The following is a 22,733-nucleotide window of genomic DNA, read 5'->3' on the forward strand; positions in this document are numbered from 1 at the left end:
AATATGATTTCCATTTTAGAAGATTACTCTGGCTGCTGTGCAAGAATGGATGGTAATGGAATGACATGGCAGCAGAGAGATTTATTAGGAGGCTGTGGTAGTGATCGAATCCAAGACAGTACAGTAGATTATATATTGAAAGCAGAAGCATTGAAAATCCCCAGATTTGGAGTCTATTTTGAAGGTGGAACTGTCAGGATTCCCTGGTAGAGATACATCTGGATTATATGAGTCAGGATCAGTAGTATAAACTTTGGAATCATCAACATAGAGGTCAGGTTTAAAGCTGTGACATGGGATGAGCTCATCTAAGAACCGAACATAGATAAAGAAGCAGTCTCAGGACTGAGCCCTGGGACACTATAGGTTTTAGAGGTGGGGAAGAAAAGGTGGTCTGGCAAAGGAGACTGACAAAGGATGGCCAGAAATATGAATCTAGAAGCTGGGTGAAGACAGTGTTTAAGGAGGAGAGTGTCCACTGGGTCAGATGCTATTGACAGATGAGGAGAGATATGGTTTGAGAGTTGGTAATAGAGGTCTTTGGTGATCTTGACAAGTGAGTTTTAGTGGAATGACAGAGAAGTACCAGCTTGGAGAGGGTTCAGGGTACTATGAGAAGAAAAATGGGTGCAGTGAATATTCAAGGAGTTTTGTTTTATTTTGTTTTTCTCTTGAACTCATGATCCAGCAGAAAGGGATGATACAGGAGAGGGATGGGGGAGGTAATTGCAGAAGCCAAATCCTTGAGATTGTGAGGAAAATGGATTTCAGTGCCAGGTGGAGGGATTGGATTTACTAGGGGGTAGGTTTAGGTCATATTCTCTATCAGAAAAGAAGGTGGAGAGGTTACAGACATGAATGCAGATGGGCTAGTAGATTTGTTGTGCATGGGTTCTCTTCTAATTGCTTGTTTCCTACGTGAAATAAGGAGGGTCATCAGCTGAGAGTGAGAAGAGGAAAGGGGTAATGCAGATTTGAAGCAAAAAGAGGAGCTTTACATAATATGAAAGTATAGTGAACCTAACAATATTGAACGTGAAGTTTATAGAATACCTCCCAGGTTGCATCCATTCATAAATCATCCAGCAGATATTAATAGAGCACCAACTTTGTGTAAGTTACTGTTTTTCAAAGTATAGAACTGTGACCCAGAATAATAAATGCATTTTACTTTGAAAGCCAGCACACACGTGCGCGCACACACACACACACAAACACACACACACCAAGATGGAACCAGCAAAAGTTTCATGAAACTAGTGTGAGATGCACTCTATTTTCTTTTCTAATCTATTTCATTTTTATGCTGGTCACAACCCATTAAACTGGTATCTCAATCCCCATTGCTTGAAAAGCATCATGATAAAAAATACAGATTTGTGTGTCCCCTTTCAAAGAGTTTAAAGTCACACATGAAGGTTGAGGATTGGGGGAAATTTCACTAGTTCTTGTGTAGAACCTGCTTCGTGTCAGGCACTGTGTTAAGTGTCTTATTTACAGTGTCTATTCAATCTTGAACATCTCTATTTTATAGGAAATAAAGAAGTCTTGTGTTAGATGGTTTCTCTAGTGAGTAAAACCACACTTTCTTCTATGATAACCCTAGCTGGGTTCAGTGAAAACAAAAGGCTACTTCCACTCTGGGTTTTCCTGCTTTTGTAAAATTCAAGTGCTTTATTACATGTGAGAATCTCATTTCCGTTTGCATTATTTGGATAAAATGTGGAAATCTTTCAGATCAAAACTATCTGTAGATTGGTTGCTTATTCATGGTTCTAACCTATAGGTTTAAATGCAATTTTAAAAAATGTGCAACTGTCAGTAACTCTCAAAAGCTAGACTTAGAATTGGCTCAGTGTCATCCGGTTCTCACAAACGTGATCATCGCAAAGGCTTTATCTCTGGCATTTTTTATCTTTAAAAATTATAAAGGTTTTAACATTTTTATTTCACAAAAATCAATAATACATAGACAAGAGATAAATCTAGGAAATACACAAAAGTAAAGAAAGAATTAAAATCCCTTTATTTAAAGACCAGTTGAAGCTTGCTTTACCCTTAATATTTTTAGCTCTATTCATTTGTATTGCATATATATTTACTAAAAACAAAGAGCTTATCTTATTTGTTCATGTATTTACTGAATTTTTAAAAATTGACAGATAAAATTGTAGGTATTTACTGTCTACAACATGTTTTGAAATATATATATATATATATACATACACATTGTGGAAATAACTAAAATTAACACGTGCATTATCTATCTTATATAGTCATTGTTTTGTGATGAAAACATTTTACACCTACTTTCTTAGCATTTTTCAAGAATGTAATATATTAAGTATAGTCGCAATTGTAGTTGTACAATACTGTCTAGCAATTCTAAGTTAGTAGTTACCCAGTTGAAAGAGCAAAACGTGTACTTTGAGCTCAGAGGTCCCTACCGTGAATCAAAAATAGAGAAAGACGGAAAAACAAATTACATAAGTATTCTTTGTGCCTTCAGACAGAGTTACCAATTTCCCTTTTCTTATCCAAAAATGCCATTTATGAATTTCTGTAAATGATCTGTGTGTAGCTGTTTGACTGTAAAGGATAAGTCAACTGTCGCTGTTCCAGTTCTGATTTCTCCTCTTTTCATGCTGTGCAAATTCTGCACTTGACTTTCCCAGACTTGTCTGTGCCGAGTGTAGGTTTTATATTAATATATTGGTATGTTTACTTCCAATTCATTACTTCCATGGTCTGTATTTAATGAGGTGTTGGTCAACAGTCTTTGGCGGGATGAGGGGAACAACTCTGATTGTAGTGCTTGCCGGGTTTTTTGTTGTTGTTGTTGTTTGTTGTTGTTGTTGTTGTTGTTGTTTTAGACGGAGTCTTTCTCTGTTGCGCAGGCTGGAGTGTAGTGGCAATATTTCAGCTCACTGCAATCTCTGCCTCCTGGGTTCAAGCGATTCTCCTGCCTCAGCCTCCCGAGTGGCTGGGATTACAGGTGTGTGCCACCACGCCTGGCTAATTTTGTATTTTTTAGTAGAGAAGGTGTTTCACTATGTTGGCCAGGGTGGTCTCGAACACCTGACCTCAGGTGATCCACCCACCTTGGCCTCCAAAGGTGCTGGGATTACAGTTGTAAGCCACCACACCTGGCTGAGTTTCTACGGTGAAATATTAATACTTCCACTATGGCTAATTTTAAGCTACCAAGGTAATGTCACTGAACTTGGAGTTGGAAAGAGAAGCTGGGAAGATCCCACTTTGGGATGTGAATGCCAGTGCCCTTGTTCAGTGTTTTCTTTAAGGACAGAATTTTAATTCTAATGTCCAGAAAAAGTCTGTTCTGTCTTCTACAGCTTCCAAATGCTGCCTGCAAAGTTGCTACCTCAGGGATTTTTTTAAAAAAGATCTGTTTATATGGCGCTTTATCTCTTTGTAATGTAATGTCATTGTAATTTGTCTCAGTATGTGTTTCCTGCTTTGTTTTATGATTAGGAAGGACTAGTTTTACTCCCTGTTTTTAGAGTTGATTAAAGGGAAAACTACATTTGGATATTTGGATAAAAAAAATCATAAGAAACTTTCCGTATGTAACTATTAAATATTTCTTTCCTCTTCCCCTAAGAGATGCTCATCAATAGTTGTTGATACTTTCATTTTTGTTATCTCATGGGATGCACTGTCATTTATTTGCATTGCTTGGTTTCCCTTTTTTTTTTTTTGACATTGTATTTGTTTTAAACATCTATTTCCCTTTTCATACTGTGAAGTTTCTGAAGAAGAAAGCCTCTATTTTCATCTTCATATGCCCAGGGTCTCTAACAATTACCTGAAACCAGTCCTTTGTTGAATAAACAATGAATAATTGACATGTATCTAATTTTCAGTCTTATAGTCACAAGAGGTCATACCTGGAGAAGTCATTTGGACTAATCCAAATTTAATTGAAGTTGAGGCTTAGTTATGATATGAGTTCCGTAAATAAGCAAGAAAGAAACCTAGGAGTAAGGCCTGGATACCATCCGTGGATGGGAGAAAGAAAGCAGTATTGACGATAAAGGAGAAAGGACCATGAGAAGAGAAGAGAGGGCAGGGCCTGACACATAGAAGACAGAGTGACGAGAAGAGTCCAGGGTCAGAGATGGATTTGGAAACATTCGCTGAATGTGACTATAGAGGGATGTCACTTGTACTTTTTAGACAGCAGTTTGTTAATGTGTTTAGAGCAAAAGTTCATTTCAGATACTTAAGAAGGATTTGAGTGGATAGGAATGAGAACCAGTGAATGTGAATTGCTCATCCAAGACTAAGCTGAGATAGGAAGTAAAATAAAAGTTATATATTAAGAGTAGAATTCTAGAAGGGATAGTTATTTGCTTTAATGTTAAATTTTTTTTCGTTGTTGCCCTTATAAGTGACACTTCATAAAGGAGGTTTAATGTTTAAGTGCTATACGGAAAGTTCCACGTCTTACCAAATTGATGACTCTCTAGATTTGAGAACCCTAATTGAGGTGGGTGGAGATCTATGGTCTAATAGAAATCATAAAATGCTTTCAACAATAGGATTGATATTGAATGATTTTAATATGCTGTGCACATCTGTTGAGAGTACTAGAAGTGAACTGGAAAATTCCAATACAAGGCAATTCAAGATGGTATTATTGGTATATGCATTATAAGTCAATTGTTGGCATAGAAATACATCTATATGCTTTTGAAAAACCCAGAAATTACTGCTCTGAATCAATAGGTAGGCATCCCCTCACTGTGTCAGGTAAGGAGGAGCACACAAATAGTACAAGAAACAGCTTTGCCTACAGTCAGAGAGGCCATCTCCATGAAATGAATAGAGAGCAGCAATTAACAAGATGCTGATTCTATGCCCCTCCCCCAAATTAAGGCCTGTGCACAATAGAAGGTAGTTCCCTTAAGAATGGATAGGTTGGCCGGGCGCAGTGACTGACGCCTGTAATCCCAGCACTTTGGGAGGTCGAGGCAGGCGGATCACGAGGTCAGGAGATTGAGACCATCCTGGCTAACACAGTGAAACCCCGTCTCTACTAAAAATACAAAAAATTAGCCGGGCGTGGTGGCGGACACCTGTAGTCCCAGCTACTCGGGAGGCAGAGACAGGAGAATGGCGTGAACCTGGGAGGTGGAGCTTGCGGTGAGCTGAGATGGCGCCACTGCACTCCAGCCTGGGCGGCAAAGCCATATTCTGCTTCCAAAAAAAAGGATAGGTTATGACGTGGTGAAGAAGAAAGGGAATTTTTAAGGCAAAGTAAAAGCATAGGATGAGAATTGTATATACGGAGAAGAATGTGAAACAAAGGGGAAATTTGAATGTGTTTCAGTATTATAAAAAAGTAAATGATTTTCCAGGGACAGCTTAGTTCCAGAATTGCTTTATCTGTGCATATGCCAGATCAAAAGTAGCTTTTTAAAACCAATTTTAAAAAATTATGAAAGTGATACTTGAACTTTTTTTTAAAAAAATTCAAATTTAGTGAAGAAGTAAATCTTCGTCTCCTCCCCTAACCCCTGCCTTTACTCGAGAGTAACTTATTTTTTTAATATTCTTCTGCAAATGTTAAAGTATATTTCTATATACACATATTTTTATTTTATTTATTTTGAGACAGGGTTGGATTGCAGCCTAGGCTGTCACCTAGGCTGGAGTGCAGTGGCATGATCTCAACTCACTGTACCTTTCACCTCCCAGGCTCAAGCAATCCTCCCACTTAGCTGGGATTACAGGTGTGCGCCACCATGCCTGGCTACTTTGTTGTTGTTGTTGTTGTTGTTGTTGTTGTTGTTGTTGTTGTTGAGATGAGATTTCACCACTGTTGGCCAGGCTGGTCTTGAATTCCTGGGCTAATGTGGTACGCCAGCCTTGGCCCCTCAGAGTGCTGGGATTACAGGAGTGAGCTGCTGTGCCTGGCCTATATATACATGTTTTTATAAGCATGTTTCATTTATACTCTTTCTGTCTCCTTTTTTTACACTTTTTTTCTTTTTTTGAGATGGAGTCTTGCTCTGTCGCCCAGGCTGGAGTACAGTGGCACGATCTTGGTTCACTGCAACCTCTACCTCCCGGGTTCAAATGATTCTCCTGCCTCAGCCTCCCTAGTAGCTGGGATAACAGACACCCACCACCGCACTTGGCTAATTTTTGTATTTTTAGTAGAGACGGGGTTTCACCATGTTGGCCAGGCTGGTCTCTGAACTCCTGACGTCAGGTGATCCACCTGCCTCAGCCTCCCAAAGTGCTCGGACTACAGACATGAGCTACTGCACCCAGCCTGCTTTTTTTTTTTTTCTTACATTTAATATATCCTAGAGGTCTTTCCAAATTGTTATATTGATTTCCTTTTTAAAAAAAAAAAAAAGCTATGTGGCGTTCAACTGTATGAATGTATATTATTTGCTCACCTACATAGAAATCTTATAGACTTGGCATAGCATGTTAACTTTTTACAAAGGTGTATAAATTTTTTATTGTATACAATGTTTTCTACAGGATAATGTATGTGGATGCATTTTTAAATTTCTACTTACATACACATTTCCATGTGCCTCACATTTAGAATGATAAAATCATTGGTTTGAAAAAGACTTTAAAAGTCATCTTGGACATGATGCTTTAATCTTCTTGATAAAATATCTACCACATAGGAGGAATAGTCCTTGTTTGAACTGGGTACTTGCTTGCTATTACCAGAAATAGCCACATCAGCTAAGATGCTTTCAGATGCAAGGAACAGAATGCCTGCCTAAAAGTGACTTAAACAGCAAGGGCATTTCAGTACCTCACTCATAAGAAGTCCAGAGGTAGGCTGTCATGGGTTTTGGTTAATTTATTAGGTTCATGCAAAAGTAATTGCTGTTTTTGCCATGTTTTTAATGTTTTTAATTAAAACAGCAATTATTTTGCACCAACCTAATAGCATCTCTGAATCACTTAGCTTTACCTCAGAGGTGCAAGATTATTTTGATGGTCCAAGAATCATAACCTCACACAGTTGTGTCCAAAGGCAGACAAACAGAATGGCCTTTCTTTCCTACATATCAAGGTGGAGATCCAGTCCCAGAAGCCCCTTGGTGGACCTGCCTTTCCCTCTCATTGGTTAGAATCATGTCACATGCCCAAGAGTTAGTTTCATGGAATTGTGGGAAAGAATATCTCTAGAATGTCCAGATTTTATAGTGATATGTCTTCGTCATAAGGAAGGTTCAGGGGGGTTGGGAGAGATGTAGAATACGTACTCTACAGAGTTGGCTAGAGTAGTCAATTTCCTTTTTGGATAGAGTCAAAATCTGTCTCTTAGTAACTCCACTATTGCTCTTAGTTAAGCTCTGTAACCCATTCCTAAGGAATAAGGACTTCTAATGAAGGAATTGTGTAGAAAACTGTAATGTTTTCCCCATTTTTCTTTTTCTACACTCCTTTGCATGGTCCTTTATGTGCTGTCATAATAGTGAAAAATACAGAAGGTCACTGTTTTCTGTGGCTCAAACTCTTTCCTTGCTTTCATTGGACTGTGCCATAGCTGCACTGCACCATAGCTGCACTGCTTACTTTCTTTTTAGTAATTCATCAAAACCTATCATTGCTCCTTTATTTATTGTCTGTGCTTCCATTTTGTCACCCCAGATACCTGAAATAATAAGCTGATAGAAACAAGTCAGAACTTGTACCAAGTAGTTTTAATTGATTAGAGCTACGAGAACAAGTTGCATCCTTGTATCTTTTTAAGGTGATCACTAGGGATGCTATACATTTTAACAGTAATATGTGTTTTAACTTTCCTTTCCGTTTTCCTTCTTTTTCATCAAACTTTTAAAAGACCTCTGATTTAGAAGGGATGCTAAGTAGATATTTGATATGGGAGTCTTTCACTCTCAGTTACATACTAACCTTCATTTCTTTGGGCTTAGTATTTGTGAAGCAGTTGTCATAGTTTGGAAGAAAATATTAAATGGTGTAGAAATAAAAGACCAAGACCTTAGATCCTATGTGTGCCACTGTTTCCTTGACTTCTTAAGGTTTTAGGGATCTTGGAGGGTCCATCTCTGTTGGGGTCTGAGCATCTGTGAATTACAGGATTTCCTCCTTGTGATTGCATTTGTGTGAAGGGCTCATTGTTCTTTGACCCCCACCCTCCAGAATTCCTAGATAAGACCGTATGTTTAAGGATACAATTTTTGAATGAAAACTTATAACAACGCAAATGTCCATCAGTGACAGACTGGATTAAGAAAATGTGGCACATATACACCATGGAATACTATGCAGCCATAAAAAAGGATGAGTTTGTGTCCTTTGTAGGGACATGGATGCAGCTGGAAACCATCATTCTTAGCAAACTATCACAAGAACAGAAAACCAAACACCGCACATTCTCACTCATAGGTGGGAACTGAACAATGAGATCACTTGGACTTGGGAAGGGGAACATCACACACCAGGGCCTATCATGGGGAGGGGGGAGGGGGGAGGGACTGCATTGGGAGTTATACCTGATGTAAATGACGAGTAGATGGATGCTGACGAGTTGATGGGTGCAGCACAGCAACATGGCACAAGTATACATATGTAACAAACCTGCACGTTATGCACATGTACCCTAGAACTTAAAGTATAATAATAATAATAATAAAAGATAGATCCAATTATTTCATTTCTAGGCGAGACATCAGTGGAGACAGTAGTTTACCAGAACATTTCAGACTTTCTCCCTGATATTGAATGTGTAAAATTATTGACTTTCGAAACTAAATTCCTACTTAATACCTTTATTTCCTTTTTGCACCATCCTTTGGAGTTGTTTGCCTCATGTGTGTACATTTCTAGGAATCATGAAATCCTGAGCCCTAGGAGGTTTAAAACTAGAATCTCGTCAGTTCAAAATTTGCAAAATACATGAGTCCAGAGAAAAAAGGGGTACTCTACCCCTCAAATAACATTTTTTTACATGGTATGTTCCCTTAAAGGTCACAGTATATGGAAAGAACATGGGGTCTGCTACTGAGTAAAAAAGAGATACCAAGCAAGATTTTCAAATCCTTGAATAAATGGCTGTCTATTCTCCAGCTCTACCTTCTTTCCTGCATGTCATATGGAACTAGCCTATGTGTTATGACTGGCTATTATAATGGTCTGTGAAAGTCTCTACCTTTTGTTTCTAGAACACGTGGGTCTTTTACACATTGTTCCTAACTTGCGTATTGGTGGGGAAGCAGAGTATCCAAACTGACAGGTAATCCGACTTCTTGGCTAAGCCACACGAAATACTGTTTGGTCCCTCAACTATTCGATTATTTTCTTCCTTGTTCTTTAATTTCCTGGGAATGTGGAAGAAATCTCACTACCTGTTTCTCAGTGCCTGAAAGGACAAAGTCTTTTTGGAAAAATGCCTTATTAAAAATTTGCTTTTTATGTTCAATTCTCTTCCAGGATAGTGCCCAAATAATTGTAGAAGGGATTTGGGATTTTTGCCTATTTTACATGCTCAAAAGTGGGAAATATTCTAAAAGTTTTGTGAATTTTGTTTATAGAGAACACTTTTTTATCTGTTCATAAAGGCAATGGTGAACTATTCCATTAGTACCTACTTGGAGAAATGTGGCAGGGCTTAGCAACCTTGTAAATGATAGGTTTGGATCCATTATGAAGACTGAGAGTCTTATACTTCTATAAACGTCAGTTTAAAAAAGAGGGTAAATGAGGCAAGTGCGGTGGCTCATGCCTGTAATCTCAGCACTTTGGGAGGCCAAGGTAGGCGGATCACTTGAGGTCAGGAATTCGAGATCAGCCTGGCCAACATGGTGAAACCCGTCTTTACTAAAAATACAAAAATTAGCCAAGCATGGTGGTGTGCACCTGTAGTCCCAGCTATTTGGGAGGCTGAGGCAGGAGAATTGGTTGAACCCGGGTGGGGGAGGTTGCAGTGAGCTGAAATCGTGCCACTGCACTCCAGCCTGGGCAACACAGTGAGACTCTGGTTCCAAATACATTATATAAATAAAAGGGCAAATGAAGGTGAGAAAGACTCAAATGTGAATCGGGCAGACCATCACATTTTCTTTCTTTACACTTTAGAAGTTCATCTGGACCCCTACCGAACATGGTGTCCTGTTGCAGACTGTCAGACAGTGTGCCCTATTGCATCGAGTGACCCAGGACAGCCTGTGCTGGTGGAATGCCCTTCTTGCCACCTGAAATTCTGCTCGTGTTGCAAGGATGCTTGGCATGCAGAGGTTTCCTGTAGAGACAATCAGCCTGTTGTCCTGCCAACAGAGCACAGGTAAGAAAGGAAACTTTGTCTTTGGGATTATTCAATAGTTTTCTTAGAAACTCAACATACGTTACATGTAGAAGGAATTACGTTGTGATGGAGTTTAGAGATTGGTTGTTTTCTTGCAGAACTTCCCGTAGAAGTGTCTCAGAATTGGTAAGTTGCCAATACAAAAGCATTTCTAGTTGTTCGCCCCAGAGGAATCTTCCAGATATTGCTGGAATTAAAGTTTGTATGAGTTTTGCTTTCTCTTTAGGTAGCAAGGCACTGCGGTCTACTGGTTCTCAGTAGGAAATCGTGACTTGTCCCAGCCATTTGCTCAGATGCCGTATCTGCCTGTATTGGGATATATTATTCTTGTTGCTTGCAAAATGAGACAGAAATTTTCTTAGCTGACTAAATTGCCAGCTCATGATGTGTGACAGTCATATTAGAAAGAATGCAGGAATAGAAACAATGGTCCTAAATTCTTTCAGCACCTAGAAAGGAGGGTTCTCTTGTGATACTTTATGCTTTGTAAAGGTTGAGATTTTGTTGTGATAGGAAGCAATTAAATCTGTACCTTTTTAGTACAGTGGGGTTTTTGTTTTGTTTTGTTTTGTTTTTGAGACAGAGTCTTGCTCTGTTGCCTAGGCTGGAGGACAGTGGCATGATCTTGGCTCACTGCAACCACCGCCTCCTGGGTTCAAGCGATTCTTTAGCTGGGGTTACAGGCACTTGCCACCATGCTTGGCTAATTTTTGTATTTTTAGTAGAGATGGGGTTTCACCATATTGGCCAGGCTGGTCTTGAAATCCTGACCTCAAGTGATCCACCCACCTACACCTCCCAAAGTGCTGGGATTACAGACATAAGCCACTGCACTTGGACGACACAGAGGGTTTTTATGACAGCAGCAGTGCCCAGAGTGAGAGACCTCTGTGTTTCATTCCTGCTTTGCTTGAGGCTATAGTTGTTCTGCATCAGCAAGAACAAAATACCAGTGTTGTAACCCCATTGGCTTAATCACACAGTGCACCCAGAATGTGTAGAACCAGGCTTCAGGAATAGTAATGCTACCTGGCTATGATGCTGTGCTTGAATGTCAGAACAAACAAATGGAGAGGAATAAAAGAGCTAATACACGTGGCACGCATGTGCCCTCTCAGCCAGTTTTAAACCAGTGTTGCCTACATTTTCGTGGCCGTAGCAGGAAGCTCCGCGGGTATCACAGGGCAATGTAAAGAACTCAGAGGATAGGAGGGTTTGCATTCTGACATTGTCACTTAGCATCTGTGTGTCTCATAGAAGTCACTCAGCCTCTGTGAGTCTGTTTCCTTATCTGAAAATAAGGGAATTAAGATACAAGTTGAGCGTCCCCTATCCAAAATACTTGGGGTAAGAAGTGTTTCAGATCTCAGTTTTTTCAGATTTTGAAATACTTTCATTATAGGTTTATTGGTTGAACATCCGTACTCTGAATATCAGAAGTCAGAAAGGCTCCAATGAGCATTTCCTTTCCTTTGTCATGTCGGCACTCAAAAAGTTTCAGATTTTGGAGCATTTTGGATTTCAAATTTTGGACTAGGGATGCTCAACCTGTAATAACTGTCTTATGACAATATGAGGTTATTGTTCATATGAAATCTGATAATAGATTTGACAACATTCTGTGAATTGGCTATGTCTGTGAGCTGGGTGGTAGTTTTGATGGGCAGTAGCTAAAGTGTTACCTGGTGCTATCGCTCACCTATCTGTCTCTCCCACTCCAATTCCTATTGCTTATTTTCTGTGCCCCTTGGGGCTGTGAGCCTGTATTGGTCTATTCGTCTGTTTGGAGAAGGTCTTTTGAAAGTATTGGACATTATTTTAAAGTGTTGATATTTGAGACCCCCTTCTCCATTTGTCTAATGAACAGACCATTAGATTATATACGCCCAGTTTGACCCTAACCTAGTTTCTCTGCTGTGTAGCCAACTCCTTGCTGTTCTTATTTAGGCAATGCATGCTTAGGGAATGAAATATTAATTTGACAAAATAGTGAGTTAAATCAGTGGTGGAAACTGTAATTATATAATTCACAGAAAGCCAAAATAAATATTCTTTCTTGTATGAGTTGTCTGTACATCTAATAATGTTTTTGCCCACACCCTGTCTTTTGGAAGTGAATTAAGCATGGATAACTATGAGTTCATTATCTAACCATCAGGAGCCCTGGGAATTCAACTGATGACCATTTCTCATCCATTTTGTTTCTAGAGCCCTCTTTGGGACAGATGCAGAAGCCCCCATTAAGCAATGCCCAGTTTGCCGGGTTTATATTGAACGCAATGAAGGCTGCGCTCAGATGATGTGCAAAAACTGCAAGCATACATTTTGCTGGTACTGCCTCCAGAACTTGGACGTAAGTGCCACCTAGGTTTGTTGTATGGTTTTTTGTATACTGTATCTGCACCACAGCCGATATCCTACAGATTTTCCTTTAAAATATTGAGATGATTTTTGTCCTGCAAAAGGAATTTATTTTTCTTAATGAGACTTCCTAAGTCTGCTACTTTAGATATCTAAAAACATCTTTTTGATGACCTTACATATGCCACCTTGGTGTTAAAGGCAAGCTTTTGTTTTAGGGGCATTTCTTGCTATTTGGACATTGTCTCTATTATATAAAGGACTATTAATGTCTTCATTTTATATTGCTGTTGTAACTAATTAGCACATACTTAGTGGCTTAAAATACCACACACACAAAAAATTATCCCACAGTTTTTCACTTTGGAAGTCTGATATAGGTCTTGCTGGATTAAAATCAAGGTGTCAGCTGGGCTGCATTTCTTTCTGGAGGCTCTAAGGGAGAATCTGTTTTCTTGCCTTAGAGGCTGTCTGCTTTCCTTAGCTTGTGGCCTCTTCCTCCATCTTCAAAGCCAGCAACATCAGATCTCTCACTCCCTTCTTTCTTAGTCATTGCTGCCTCTGACTACAGCTGGGAAAGGTTCTCTGCCTAAAGGACCAATGTGATGAGATTGGGCCCATCAGGATAATGTAGGATAATCTCCTTTATCTCAGGGTTCTTAATTTAATCATACTTGCAGAATCCCTCTTGTCATATAGGGTAACACATTCACAGATTCTGGGGATTAGGCCATGATATCTTTGGGAGGTAGTTATTCTGCCTACCACTATTAGGTTTTTTTCTTCTTTTTGAATTCAAAGGAAAATGGTTCAAATCAATGGTGTCTCTTAACTCTCTTCTCTCCCTCATGCGCTCTCTCTCTCTCTCTCTCTCTCTTCTCTCCCTCATGCACGCGCGCTCTCTCTCTCTCTCTCTTCTTTTGTTCATGGGCATGCAGCATTATCACTACTGTTTTGACAGTGTTCCCTTCCCAGATCAAGGGGCTTGGCTTAATTTTTTCTCACCATTCATGAATCAAGTCTTCTCACATTCAGGTGCAGTTTTATTCAGCCCTGTGCCAAGGCTAATGGTAACTTCAGAGTTAAAAATGCAGTGTGAAGGGTTAGTGAGTAGGTCTTACTTCACTTCTGGTCTTTTAAAGTTTGGGGTAGCATAAGTTGTTTGTAGATAACACTCTGTTTTGGCAATTTGGACCTCTGAAATATGTCCATATCAGTGTAAGCCCTCAGTTACCATTGAGTTGCTATTCTTTTCTCACTCTTTGTTTTGATTGCTTGATTTGCTTTAATCCAACAAGTGATTTGTGTAGTGCTTTAGTTCAGACAAGCTTAGTGGGTAGTGAGTGTACAGTTAGCATGTAATGTCTGCTGGCCACCACCTGCTTGATTTTTAACTGAAAACTCGATATGTTGTTTAAGATGACATGTATGAATAATAATAATAACCTTCATCTTAGTGATTTAAGAAGAGGTATGAACTGGGGGGAAGAAAATGGACATTTTAGACTCTAGAAGTTCAGCAGCTCAGGTTGGAAGATATATTTTCCATTTAGAAATTGATTTGTCATAGGCCCTTGAGTTACAATTTTGTTTGATATTTAAGACCTAGCACACACCTAAATGAGTGATATTCTGGATGAGGATTTTATTGACTGTACATTACACATGCATTACAAGTGAAAAACAGTTTTTTTTTTTGTTTGTTTTCCTTCAGGTTTCACCAGAATATTAATTGGGTTCATAGCCACAAGGAGGCCGAGCCCATGAGGTTCTCTTTAGGAGGCCAGAGTATAAGGGAACAATTATGTGCACCAGATCTCCATCCTTTGGCTGAAATGTGTTTGGGGGATGGTGTTGCAAAGAACATGCTGTTCTGTCTCTTGTGCTGTTCTGGTTCTGGAGATGAAATGGTGCAGATGTTAAATGGCTGAATACACATACTTCAAATGTTGAAGCATCTTTTTTCTGGTGACTGTTTTCTAAGATCTCATTTTCAGTTTTAGCCAGGGGCATTGGATTGTTGGTAATGATGTTTTTCTCTACGCAAGTGGAGTTCTACATCAGATGATGGTGTGGATCTCTGTTTATAGAAAAGTGTGAGAGCCTGGGGCCAGGACAGGGGTGACTGTCTAAAATCCAGGCCTGAGACCGACACGAAACAGGAATTTTGAGCGTTGTTGGAGTTGAGCTTGTTCCTGCTTTGATTCTCACCCCTGTAGTTTCAGAGGATGAGTTATGCTTAATTGTCTGCTTTAGAATTCTATTCCTGTCCATAGCCTTAGAGACTTGAGCTGTTCAGTTATCTCTTTCCTCTCCTGTGGTTTCAATTTCCACTCTACACTCTCTCAGCATATCCATGCATTCGACTGTGTCACATTTAAACACAAGTAAACGTTTTTCTTAAAGCCTGCATCTTTTCCTTACTACCCCTCGATTTATCTTTCCTTTGGAAGCCAAGCTTCAAAAAAAGCCTAATCACCTCTTGCTACTGACATTACTTACCTTCCAAACACTGCAATGTGCGCGGATGGCCATGTAGTCATACCCTGACTGTACCCCTTTCCCAGATTTTGAGTGATTTCTTACTGGCAGAATCCAATAATACTTGTTCTTAGTGTACCTAGATTCTCTGCTGCATTTAACATCTTGACCACATCCATTTCAGTGATACTACCTCTGTTGGTTTCTCTTCTACCTTTTCTGGTCATATCCCAGTTCCCTTTCTAGCCTCTTCTTTGACCCAGTCTTAAATGCCTGTGTTCAGCAGCCTCTTTGCTTCTCAGTTTAGCCCTCTTCCTAGTTAATCTCAGTCTCTTCTATGGTTTCTTCTGTCCCACGTACACTGATGCCCAATTGAGACCCCTTTCTCCATTTGTCTAATGAACAAATAGATAGATTATCTACACCTAATTTGGACCCTGAGCTAATTTCTCTGCTGAGGTTCAAGTTTTGTTTTTGTTTTTGTTTTTCAGTGTAGTTCTATATGATGAACTTTTTGAACAGCCCTGCTTGGATGTCTCAACCATCTCTCAAGTTCAACATGTCCAAACTTACCTTCCCAACAAACTCCATCTCTGTGTTGTCACTTCTCTCAATAAAGCCACTGCCTTCTTTCAACCCAACCACTTTCCCTTCTCTGTGATTGCTTCTCCTTGTTTCTCTCTAGTTACTTTCTTAATATCTTAGGACTGTAACTTCCTCTTCTCCATCCGTCCTCAGTCACTGGCGTGTTCTCTCTCCTGGTTTGCCACACCAGCCTTTCAGCTACCTTGTTCCTGGTCTTCCCATTCCACTGGACCTCTGCCAGAGCTGCCTTGCTAAGATAAGTAGTCAGGTCATTACTACTCTTTTTTTTTCTTTTCTTTCTTAAAATTAATTGAGATTCTTATTGATTATGATCTGTTTTCACTTGGTGATTTACATAACTACCAAGATAAAGATTATGGGCTTGGAATTCTAGAGGGAGTCACTGATATCACCAGAGAAAAACTTTGCCTTCCATTTGGTGATCTGATGTGGTTTGTATTCATTTCTCAATTTAAAACTGCATATTTACTGAAACCAATCTTTTTATTTTTCAGAATGACATTTTCCTCAGACATTATGACAAAGGGCCATGCAGGAATAAACTTGGCCACTCAAGAGCGTCAGTGATGTGGAACCGAACACAGGTACCCTGACCTTACAGGGAGCGTGACATAAACCAAAACCGTGATGGCTTAAAGAGCCCCCCTCTTCCTCTTCCCTGCACTGTTCCCTCCTGGGAGGTCCCATCTCAGCCTGGGAGCTTCTGGAGAGTGCCAGGGCAGGACTAGGGAAAAGTAATGGGGTAACTACCTAAAGTTAATTCATGAGCACGGTCTCCTTAAGGACAAGTGGAGGAGCAGGGGCACCAGAGCTGCCAGGCAATGAACAGTGACATGCAGAATGCAGGCAGATATTCTTTCCTCTTGAGAAACAGTGGAATGACTTTCCTAAAGCCCTTTAAGGCATATTACCTTTCAAAGGTAGTGTATTAGTCTGTTCTCACACTACTAATAAAGACATACCTGAGACTTAGCTAGTTATTAAGGAAAGGGGTTTAATGGACTCACAATTCCACATGGCTGGGGAGGCCTCACAGTCATGGCAGAAGGCAGAGGAGGAGCAAAGTCACATCGTAAATGGCGGCAGGTGAGAGAGCTTGTGCAGGGGAACTCCCATTTATAAAACCATCACGTCTCATGAAACTTACTCACTACCACAAGAACAGTATGGGGGAAACCACCCCCATGATTCAATTATCTCCACCTGGCCCTGCCCTTGACACATGGGGATTATTGCAATTCAAGATGAGATTTGGGTGGGGACACAGCCAAACCATATCAGGCAGTGCTCTGAAACCCTGTGAGCCCTTCCTGGGGCTTAGATCCCTCTGTACATGCCATTGTGTGTTTATGTGGCAGGTTCAAAAGGAGTCATGGTTTATTTTTAATAGTGTTTTATATTTATTAAAGGCCGTGTTCCTTTGGATGGAGTCAGTGCTAATATCCTAGTAATCATTAACATCCCCATGAGCTAGTTGAGGAAATTCAGGTAGAGAGAGCACCAACACTGATAATTCATGACTATCCTGAGCTTGCGACAGCTTGAGTTGGCATTTGGATGGTTTCCATCCTTGATGTGGTCCTTTGTATCTCTCTGGCTTCTCTCCAATTCAGATCAATCCTGGGCACTAGCTGAAAGATCCCAGAAATGTAACTGTTCTATGTGCCTGAGATGATGTCTTGTTCAGGCTGCTATAACAAATGACCATAGACTGGGAGGCTTAAAGAACAGAAATTTACTTCTCATAGTTCTGGAGGCTGAGAAGTCTGAGGTTCAGGTGACAGCATGGTCATGTCCTAGCAAGGGCTCTCTTCCTGGTTTGAAGATGGCCATTTTTTTTTGCTGTGTCTTCGCATGGCATAGAGCCTAGAGAAAGGAAGCAAGCTCTCTGGCATGTGTTCTCGTAAGAGCACGAATCCCATCATGAGGGCCCTGCCTTCATAAACCAACTAGCTTATAAAGGCCTCGTCTCCAAATACCATCACATCGGGGATTTAGGGTTTCAACATATGAGCTTCAGGGGGACACAAACATTTGGCCCACAGCAGATAGTATAGTTGGAATAAGTATACATATTGAAAGACTTAATTGCTGAGATATGCTTTTCTTTGAAATTTCCAGGTGGTGGGGATTCTCGTAGGCTTGGGCATCATTGCCTTGGTTACTTCACCCTTGTTACTCCTGGCCTCCCCATGTATAATCTGTTGTGTCTGCAAGTCCTGTCGGGGCAAGAAGAAAAAGCACGACCCATCCACAACCTAAAGATCTCTGTGTTCGTTTGCCCCAGATGTGTGAGTTACGTGAGATGGCACAGTGATGACGCCCCATTTAGTGACCTTGCCTCCTTCTCCTTGCCAACTTTGAAAGTGCCTCTGTGTCCAGACTTTGAACTTGCCTGCCCACCTTCAGCATCAGGAAAGGCCAAGTCCTGGGTGTGAGCATTCCTGTGTAACAAGAACTGGGCTCAACAGTCCAGCTGTGTCTATGGAGCATGTCAGGAGCTTTGGGGTTGCTTGAGATGAATGCACATACCATTTTATCTTCCAAAGGATCTCACTGGACTGTTCAACTTCCAGCCAAATTCACGGAGCTTGAGGGAACATTTGATATAACAAGTGTGTTGTCATGGTTGGCAACATACAAGATAACCAAGAAGCCAGAGCCTGTTCTGTGTTGATTTGACTACCACGAGAAACACAGGGGAAACCTGATGAGGAGAAGGATAAGACTGTGTGACGAGAAATCCTCATAGGAGCTGTAAAGCAGGCTGCTGATCTCAGCAGTTGATATGGTGGTTGTGCCTCTGCTGGCTACTGGGTGTGCTGTCCCCAGTGTTCCCGCTGTGATTTGGCAGAAACACAATAGGTTTCTCTTTGTGTGATCTCAGCTTCAAGCAGGAGAAACTGCTGTGCAGAGGGAGTTGCCCCTTCCCAGTAAAAGAGTTGCAGCCTGTTAAACAATATGTTCTAATTTAGTGTCTCTCCCTTGGCAAATGTAAGTTTTCTAAGTTGGCCAACTTGTCTCTTACAGCCGGTAGCTGTGATCTACAAAATTGTTTCATATGAAATACGGGTAGAGTGGTAGAGTTTCAAAACTTCCGTCATAGATGACTGGGACCTTTCTCAGGATCTGTGTTCACATACCCAGTAGATTTGGAATCGGGCCTAAGAGTACACATGGAGAGTAAATATTAAAGTGTATATTATGTACATCTAGAATCCATGTGACTTGCAGCCTGCCTGTAATTTCTATCCATTGAGCATGCATGGATACACCCAATAGTACACACAAAATAAATGTTTACTTAAGAGCCATTCTATCCTTCTGTGACTGAAATGGTTTATTGTAAATCTGCCTAAAGATTTTTTGCATATTATATATGTGAATTTTGGTTGTAAGTTCATAACTTACCCAAGGGTATAGACTCATAACTCTTTTAAAACAGTACTTAGTACAATATCCTGCCATCTCTGTTTGTAAAAACACTAATTGATAACTGAGTCATTTACATATTTTCAAACACAGAGCAGCTCTTTTCTCAGCATAATTTATTATTGCTGTTTCAGCATCTGTTAGGACAGTCTGAATACTTTGTTACAAGGCACTGATAAAACAGCAACAAAAACATGTAAGAAATAAAATAGAAATGCTTTATATATTTTAGTTTAAATTTATATATCACCTCATTGTGACTTATTTTTTCCATTATACCATTAGTCAGATTTGAATAACGAGGTTTTGAAAGGATAAAACCTTATCTCCAATGACAGGATTATATAATTGCTATTGACAGTGTAGCCTGGTGCTTCATGAGACCTATGCTAAATGTTACTGTAGAGTTCTTGAAGCCAGGGATACCATATCAGGAACTATCCAGGATCTATGATATTTTCTGAGGTAACTAGATAATAGAATATCAAATTGCTGCTATCTTGGACCTATTATTAAAGGATGATGCTTTGCCTATGTAATAGGATATATCCTAAGTGGGGATGTGTATATTTAAGGAACTTTAATTCACATGTATATATTGATATCTGATGTATGTGTAGTACATCAATTGGTCATGTACATTTTAATTTACACATTGTATAGAACATAGATGAGAACTCTGGGAAAACCTGGGAATGGCAACCAACCAAAATCATTTTTAATCATCTATTAGAAATTTCTTAATATTGTGTCTTTTTCTTTTGAAACTCTAAATATTTCAGAGAAAAAAACACTGTCTTCTATCAGTGTAGTTCATGTTAGTATAATTATAGATTTACATATATTTGAACAGTTCATTTGCTTTGTTTTACACATAGCCTACTGCCTCATTATAGGTAAAAGGCATTTATAACTGCTCAGGGGAACTCAACTGAAACTGAATTTTTGTAACAAGAATGTTAATAGTGGCGATGTCCTCTGTCAGTAAACTCTTTAAGCTTGGTGCCACAAAGAGTCTTTTAAATGGGGGCTGATTTCAAGTAACATAAAATACTGTGTTACCAGAGGAAGAGGTCCCAAATTTGGAGTTAAGATGGAAGAAAATATATATGCTATTTCCTTGGAAAATTGAAGGAATTTGCCGCCTTACAGAGATCGTATCACCGAATTAGCTGCTTATTTTTTTTTGGCCAGGGCTACGGAGTGGGGGTTGTTTGTCAAACTGATTTTCAATAACTGGATTTAATTTTTTTTAACGTTGAAAAGTGCCTGAAGAATGGTAAATTCTTAAATGTGTGAGATTGTCAGAATCAACAAAACTAGGTTGGTTAAACATATCTGGTGCATCAAAGGGCATGATGCAAACCAATCTAGAGACTGTTTATAGAGAAGACAGCTGGCAACTTTTTGTTTTTTTGGACAGGGTCTCCCTTTGTCACCCAGGCTGGAGTGCAGTGGCATGATCATGGTTCACAGAACCCCTACCTCCTGGGCTCAAGCATTCCTCCCACCTTAGCCTCCTGAGCAGCTGGGACTACAGGCACACACCACCACACCTGGCTAAGTTTTGTATTTTTTGTAGAGATGGAGTTTCTCTGTGTTGCCCAGGCTTGTCTCAAACTCCTGGGCTTAAGCGATCCACCCACCTTGGCCTCCCAAAGTGTTGGGATTACAGGTGTGTGTCACTGTGCCTGACAGCTGACAATTTTAACTGGCAACTTTGATAACAGAGGCTGCTATTCTTGTTTTAGATAATTGGCCAGTGACAGAGTTTACTCTTGCCTCCTTTCTCAGTCTGCCAGCTTTGTCCTTTCTGAATGATTCTCTTTCTGTATTAGGGATATTTGGATTCTCTGCTATGGCAGGAATCTTTTTGTGTTTGGAGTGTAGTCCATTTGCAATAGATATAAAAAATCCATCCCCAAATTGTAACCTGGATGTAATAGTCCAGCATCCAGAAATCCTATGGAATGTATTAGCACAACATCTTACCATTGTCCCATCTAGGAAATTTTTTCTTGTTATGAAGTAGGGAAGTGAGGAGGAAAGCCATGCAGAAGCAAATGTTAGAATCTTAGGCATCCTATTTGTTCATGCTGTGGGTATTTGCTTTGGACTTGGAGTCTGTACTTTGAAAGAGGCCTTTGAAAAACAAATAATTCAGTGTGAATTTTCTAGTAGCGTGCTTCATGAAAATATTACTTATCCAGGTTTGCAAATGTACATGTTCATTTGAATGTAAATCACCGTTTCTTGGAACCCCACGTTTTTTCTTAAAAATTATTCTGAATCTAAGTATGTATTACTTTAGCCTTCCCTACACAGTACTTATAAAAGACTTTTCTTTCTGTTCATGAATGGATGCCTTTATGTGATATAGAGTCATGTGTGTATGTGTAGCTTTAAGGGCAATTTCAGAAATGCATTAGATGAATGACATTTTATAAAGCGATCACAATTGATATATACAGGCTATTATGTCTCATGTCATGATCTGGGAAGTTTTATGTATTTTAAAAAATTGCTATTGTGTTATATTTTTCCAATTTTTGGAGAAGAAAATAGGCTCTCTAGCCACAATAAATGTGAGCAGGAAATCAATTGTGTTAACCTTTGTTGCGCTGCACAATTCTAAGCATGTTCAATTTTATCCTCTAAGAACCAACCAAGTCACTGTTAAATCCTAGGTTCTGAATTTACAAAATGTACCAGAATTTGCAATACCGTCTATAGAAATAACTCTTGCTACTTTACTTCTTAAAAGAAATGGGGCCAGGTGGGTATGGTAGCTCACGCCTGTAATCCCAGCACTTTGGGAGGCCAAAGTGGGCAGATCACCTGAGGTCAGGAGTTCGAGACCTGCCTGGCTAACATGGTAAAACCCCATCACTACTAAAAACACACAAAAATTAGAACCCTGTCTCTACTAAAAATACAAAAAAATTAGCTGGGCGTGGTGGCGCATGCCTGTAATCCCAGCTACTTGGGAGGCTGAGGCAGGAGAACTGCTTGAACCTGGGAGGTGGAAGTTGCGGTGAGCCAAGATTGTGCCATTGCACTCCAGCCTGGGCAGCAAGAGCGAAACTCCGTCTCAAAAAAAAAAAAAAAAACAAAAAAAAAAAGGTGGGGCGGGAGTAAATGTAATGTCTTTGTTACACACTTTCTTCTTTGTAGGTGTGGTAGTTCACACTGCCCGTGCACAGGAATTGATCATTATCCAGAGAAATAACGAATACTACAGATCTTTGATCATTCTAATAAAAAATGCTGCCAAGTGTCAAAGCCATTTGTTCTGTAAAATGAAGGTTGGACTAAATGCTAAGGTCAGTTCTAACCTTCCAAAAGGGCAGAGGAATGTGTTTCCTTGTTACGATTTTTTAACAAAGGATTTAGAGTGTTAAGGTCATTTCCATTTGAATTAGTATTCAAGGCAGGCCTTAAGTTGGGCGCCAAAGATTACTTAACAACTAGAGCTTTTGTTTCTACAAAACCGAAAGCTCACTCTCCTGTACTGGTGTAGAAGCCT

The 22,733-nt window shown here is 39.8% G+C and overlaps 1 protein-coding gene across 1 annotated transcript in view; it reads left to right on the plus strand.

The window, feature by feature from the left end:
- Nucleotides 1-21,808, plus strand: part of RNF144B (ring finger protein 144B) — an 80,057-nt gene extending 58,249 nt beyond the window's left edge. The window contains exons 5-8 of the mRNA XM_003897103.5: nt 10,102-10,306; nt 12,536-12,680; nt 16,270-16,359; nt 17,897-21,808. Coding sequence (XP_003897152.1) covers nt 10,102-10,306; nt 12,536-12,680; nt 16,270-16,359; nt 17,897-18,037 — 581 coding nt within the window. The 3' untranslated portion in view covers nt 18,038-21,808. The remainder of the gene's footprint in view (nt 1-10,101; nt 10,307-12,535; nt 12,681-16,269; nt 16,360-17,896) is intronic.
- The last annotated feature ends 925 nt before the right edge of the window (nt 21,809-22,733 follow it).

This window comes from Papio anubis, chromosome 6, assembly GCF_008728515.1.
Source record: "Papio anubis isolate 15944 chromosome 6, Panubis1.0, whole genome shotgun sequence".
NCBI classification, from domain to species: Eukaryota; Metazoa; Chordata; class Mammalia; order Primates; family Cercopithecidae; genus Papio; species Papio anubis.